The 6,000-nt window shown below is 39.1% G+C and overlaps 1 protein-coding gene across 1 annotated transcript in view; it reads left to right on the top strand.

Annotated features, from left to right (window-relative positions):
• Positions 1–1,493: 1,493 nt before the first annotated feature.
• Positions 1,494–6,000, top strand: part of LOC134791013 (dedicator of cytokinesis protein 7) — an 86,713-nt gene continuing 82,206 nt past the window's right edge. Inside the window, exons 1-4 of the mRNA XM_063762064.1 lie at positions 1,494–1,652; positions 1,739–1,811; positions 4,726–4,886; positions 5,791–5,968. Of these exons, the coding sequence (XP_063618134.1) occupies positions 1,618–1,652; positions 1,739–1,811; positions 4,726–4,886; positions 5,791–5,968 (447 nt within the window). The 5' untranslated portion in view covers positions 1,494–1,617. The remainder of the gene's footprint in view (positions 1,653–1,738; positions 1,812–4,725; positions 4,887–5,790; positions 5,969–6,000) is intronic.

Raw genomic sequence — 6,000 nt, 5'->3', positions numbered from 1 at the left:
TTAGTATTTAAATATTCTTCAATTGTAATACAGACTCGTGCTCCTAAAGAAAGTAATATTGTATGTTAATAATCTATCTATTTAGACATTATTAAACGAACAATTCTTGTTTATTTATTTATAAATATATTTCGGCAATCTCCGAAACGGCTCTAACGATTTTGATGAAATCGATCAAGCTAGGTCTTATCTCTGGGGAAACGCTCATTTTTGAGTTTTTATATGTTTCGCGATCAAAGCTCGGTCTCCCAGATATAAAAAAAAAACTGTGCAATACAGGCCTATTTAAGCAGCGTTTCTTTAACCTTTCCAAGACCAATGACAGATATATCCGAACTGGTCCAATGCCCACAATGGAATAATCCTTTGCTACATCACTTTTGTATTACTGCCCCAAATTAGTATGAACATAGTAAACAGGCAGCAAAAAGGATATTCCGCGAGCAAATGATCAGTTAACCGGTTAGGATGCTTCTGCCCGCTGTCCTGTCATCCAAGCAAACATCATAGTGGATAATCTAAGTAAGGGACCTGTTTAGCTGTATTTCATTTCAGTAAGTAATTTCATGGAGAACAGAGAACACTCTGATTTGGTGGAACAGTTTGGTGTCTTTTACTTTTTACCTTTCAAGTACGTCAGCACTACCTCCTGCCACCGGCGGCTGGCGCGCTCTGTCCTTATGAGGTCTTTAACAGGCACATATCGCAGCACGGCGCGCCAGCAGTACTCATTAGTGTTAAAGTAATCCAGAATCGTCCGTTCATCTTCTTCTGATTCTAACATCTGGAATATCAAAATTTTAGATTGGACACTGAACTTTAATTACTGCCTAGTAATCATAGTTCAATGATTGTACAAGCGTTTCAGTTGCTTGGAGGTCAGGTACCTAGTACTAACAAACAGCAAGATTAAAACTGTACTTACTTTAATCTGCCTCAAAGATTACTTTTATTCAGATATGACTTGTTTCACAACTTCATCAAGTTCGAATTTTTCACAGCTTCATCAAGTTCGAAAGAAAAACGAGTTGTTCAGTCATTTTTTTTTACAACAAGTGTGGCCAGGGTTATATTCAGTGTTTATACTATGTCCACATGATCGAACAGGCCTAGGATAGGATCGTACCAAGATCCGGTACGCCATGGGTACGCCCGTCCATACGGTACATAATATATTCTTAGCCCCCATACGCACGGGAGCTTTTTCAACGCGCGTTAAAAAAGCGTTTGAATGACACAAATGGATAACCATGTATCTATTCACACGACAGTGGTGGCGCTTTTTATCAAGTGTTGTTGGATTTTCGACTTTAAGCCTTGGTCGTTAAATCAAATTTAGAGTGCGGATAGATTCAAACGTTTTTTAACGCGCGTTGTAAAAGCTCTCGTATGAATGGGGGCTTTAGTAGTTTGTGACCTCAAACCACCTCAAACAAAGAGAAAAAAAAAAACACTGGCATAGCAACACTCTAAACTACTGTCAAAATAAAATAGTCAAACATGAAATCAATTCGCAGCGAGTTTGTATAAACAATCAATCCTATTTACGTAGTTTTATTAAATAAATAACGCGACCTTTCTCTTATAAACCTAGCGCTAAGTGCGGTTTATTTATAAATGACCCTTGGACGTAAATACCAGCAGCCCTCCGGGTAAGCGAGACCTTAACGCTCGGCTGGAAGTTAACATTGCATGAGCTCCCACTAATGGTAAAGGATTGATTTTTCCCTATTTATAGGAATGCTGGGGACGCTCGTAAGGTCTATGCTAGCCAGTCGAAGGTCGGCACTCTCTCGGGCTGCTCATCTTCAGTAAGTTTAATCTTTTACTAACAAAAAACCTTCCATGAACTGTGTCGTGAATCATTTCCTATAGTTTCCATTTTAGCGTTGCTTGAATAGATAATTAGGATTGTTTATTTCGTTCTTCACGTGAGCTTTTTGGATTATTTTTAGCGCTTTACGCTGGATTGATAATTAATATAGATGTTAAGAATACTAAATTAGGATATTTCTTTTAAGAATGCTTAATGATAAATTACAAATCTAGATAATATAGCATATTGATTCATATTTAGAGGAAATATTGAAGTTATAGCTTAAAAGTTGTTAAGTCTTTTTAATTAGTTTATTTCTATACTTGGGTTCTTTTACTGTCTGTAGTAAAGGTTATGGAATACATTTCTTTCCTTCATTTATTTTTTCATTACATATCGGTAGGTTGAATGGCAGTAACTCTGTATGCATTCTTTTCATAGATACCACATTTTTCTTTTGATTGACAGATACAAGTTTTTTTTCAAAGTAGTGCCGATAATGTTAAAAAAAATTTAAGCATTCAAACACCTTTACAATAGAGTTTGTTTATTGTTAAGGTAATATAATGTAGCAGATGAGCACAGCCTTACCAATGTATGTGATGGCAACTGCAGATATTGTCCCATAGGGCCGTCACCATCAGGGCCGGAATGTTTGAACAGAGAAACCAAATTATAGTCCAACTATTCATGATGCTGTGTAACATTGAAATAAATGACTTCTATAAATTGTTTTACTTTTAATACTGTAAATATAAACCTCGAATATTTTTAAACAATTATTTAAAAAATATCAGGCTAAATATATAGATTTAAATAGAGTGATCAAAAAACCGGCCAAGTGCGAGTCGGACTCGCGTTCCAAGGGTTCCGTATATTACACAATTTTTAACAATCAGTGCCGAATTAAGATATTTTGATGCCCTAAGCATTTCTAGGTGCCCCCTCTTCCTAGGGTCATCAAGATTACATTGATTTTTTGGTAAATTGAGAGAAGTTCATTGCCGCATTACAGCTGAGAATGGAAATCAGTCACATCATTTTATCACGAAAATTGACAGTGCCGCAGCAGTAATGTTGCAACAGAGTACCTAATGCTGTTGCAGTCGCCACCCGAATGTCACCTTTATCATAGCTTAGAAAGTCATAGAAACGCGAGCGAAGCGAGCGCGGAAATTTTTCGATATAAAAACGCAATATGATAGACAGTTGTACATTTTTACTTTTAGTATGGAAATCAGTCACATCATTTTATCACGGAAGTTGACAGTACTGCAGCAGTAACGTTGCAACGGAGTAATGTTGCTGCAGTCGCCACCCGAATGTCACCTTTATCATACCTTATAAAGTTATTGAAAACGCGAGCGAAGCGAACGCGAAAATTTTTCGATATAAAAACGCAATTTTAGTTATAGTCCCAACCAGGCGCGAATCCAGGATTTCATACAGAGAAGGGATGGGACAGTTTTCTATCAGCCTAGCTTCGCATACGGCTCGATATTTAAGGGTCTCAGCGAGGTTGTTTTCATGCATAAAATATGCAAGAAAGCAGAGAGCTTGGAATTGAATTGGCGAAGTGTGAGAAAGGCAGTAGGCCCAGCTGCGAAAGAGGAAAGCTTGGATTTGGATCCACGCCCAAGTGTAATTAAGGCAGAAGATCAACTTTGCCGTAAGGCAGAAGGCCTCGCATAAGACCTAACGCCGAACCGCAAAAGAGTGGGTTGAAATCGAATCTATGCATGTAATCCCGACTCTTCTACTGCTACCGATTGTTTCCCAAATAATTACGCGCCATTATTTTTGCAAATTAGCTTTTGGACAGCTAAAAAAATCGTGTGGTAAAAACGATGTGTGACCTAGAAATGCTTAGGGCATCAAAATATCTTAATTCGGCACTGATTGTTAAAAATTGTGTAATATACGGAACCCTTGGAACGCGAGTCCGACTCGCACTTGGCCGGTTTTTTTTAATTTGACCTTACAATTACTCGTAAGTAGGTAAGACCGTTAAATATTTAAAATGATTATCTTATCAGAAAATTATCACCAATTACTCTAAGAAAACTACTACTCTAAGTAATCCGGCACTGTTAACAATGTATTTTTTATGTGAAACGTGAGTGAAATCTCTTTAAAAAATCCGTAGGGGTCGGATCAAAAACTGTAATTAAGTCCGACTCACGCTTGACTGTACATTTCTAATAGGTTTTCCTGTCATCTATAGGTATAGACCTATTTTATGTATTTTTTTAAAAATTTAAGACTTAGTAGTTTCGGAGATAAGGGGGGGGGGGGAATGGTCATTTTTTGCCTATTTTCTTGAATAACTTCTAAACTGTTTATTCGAAAATTATAAAAAAAATATATTTGAGATCCTTACAATAAGCTCTTTCATTTGATTGTAACATGATATAGTTTGAAAAATTAAATTTTTTCATTTTTTCATTTACCCCCCAAAAGTGGCCCCCATGTTTAAAATTCATTTGTTAACGTTACATGTCCGTATTTGGGTCACAAACTTACATATGTGTACCAAATTTCAACTTGATTGGTCCAGTAGTTCCGGAGAAAATCGGCTGTGACAGACGGACAGACAGACAGACAGACAGACAGACAGACAGACAGACAGACAGACGCACGAGTGATCCTATAAGGGTTCCGTTTTTTCCTTTTGAGGTACGGAACCCTAAAAAGGTAAAAAAATTGTCAAATTCGTGTGACGTAATTAATGGATTACCCCTTGGCGTATCAATGGTTTCTATGGGACCAAATGGTAGGCCTGGTTCTAAATTTGAGTACTTGAGTTTTGTTCTTTATCATACTATTTGTCCAACAGGAGTATTCATCCACTTTATCATACTATTTGTCCAATTTGGACAAATATTATGTGTCACATAATTGTCCAACAGATATCACTGTGCGATATGATCGAGCCGCCGGACTATGAGGAGGTGGCGGATAGGCTCATGGGGCCCCGGGACCCCCTGGCCTATCCCCCCCACGACATGGAGCTGTGCACGGTGCCCCGGCGCATACGGACCGTCACACACGTGCTAACTGACGAGGACCTGTAAGTATTCATGCACTTTCGTGAGCATTTGTTATATTTTTTTTTATCAATATATATATTTTTGAAAGGGGTTTTGTCACGCAGTGACGATGTCACCCCCGTAATGAGAGGTAATTAATGTAGTAGTGTAGTATTACCTACACCATTACATCACTTTTAAGTGTAGATTGCACATCATCCTGGCCTCGTCTGATAGTGGCGATGCCAGCACGATGTTGCAGCATTTGATATAAAATGACGAGTTTGTTTCACGATTTTTTTCATATTTTTTGGACACATGGGACAAAAGTTGGACGGGAGATGGGAAGCATATTTTTTTTCTTCATAAACCCAAAAGTTGTCTCCATAATTGTTGTGAACATTTATGTATCCTTGCCAATTTGCAGCTGTCTAGCACTAACGATCACGGAGCAAAGCCGCGGGTGGACAGACAGACGGACATGGCGAATCTATAAGGGTTCCTACTTGACTATGAAACCCTAAAAACTAGAAAATCAATAATCCGAGTCGGAAATAATTATTCACTACATTTGTAGCTATAGTTTGACATTTTTTCCTTGTAATATTTATTTATTTATTTGGGTGGTGGCCGAGTGGATATGACGTCCGACTTGCAATCGGGAGGTCGCAGGTTCAAATCCTGGCTCGCACCAAAGAGTTTTTCGGAAATTATGTTCGAAATATCATTTGATATTTACCACTAGCTTTTCGGTGAATGGAAACATCGTGAGGAAACCTGCATACATCTGCGTAGAAATTCAAAGGTGTACGTGAAGTCCCCAATCCGCATTGGGCTAGCGTGGCGACTATAGCCCAAGCCCTTTCGCACATGAGAGGAGGCCTGTGCCCAGCAGTGGGACGTATATAGGCTGAATTATTATTATTAAGTATTTAATATTTATAGGAGCAAAGCGCCAATGTTCGTTCGCGACTGCATCCGCACGTACACGTCGGACTACACCGTGGTGGAGCACAAGCACCGGCAGCACTCGGGCTCCACGCTCGGCCGCGAGCGGCTAAGCGCGCGCCTCGAGCGGCTCGCCACCGCGCCGCGCCAGTTGTACGAGGTGGACGAGGACCAGGTGCCGTCTCTGTCTGACATATACTAATAACA

Source organism: Cydia splendana, chromosome 5, assembly GCF_910591565.1.
Source record: "Cydia splendana chromosome 5, ilCydSple1.2, whole genome shotgun sequence".
Lineage (NCBI taxonomy): Eukaryota > Metazoa > Arthropoda > Insecta > Lepidoptera > Tortricidae > Cydia > Cydia splendana.
The sequence above is the reverse complement of the archived record's forward strand: the minus strand, read 5'-3'. Positions and strand labels throughout refer to the sequence as shown.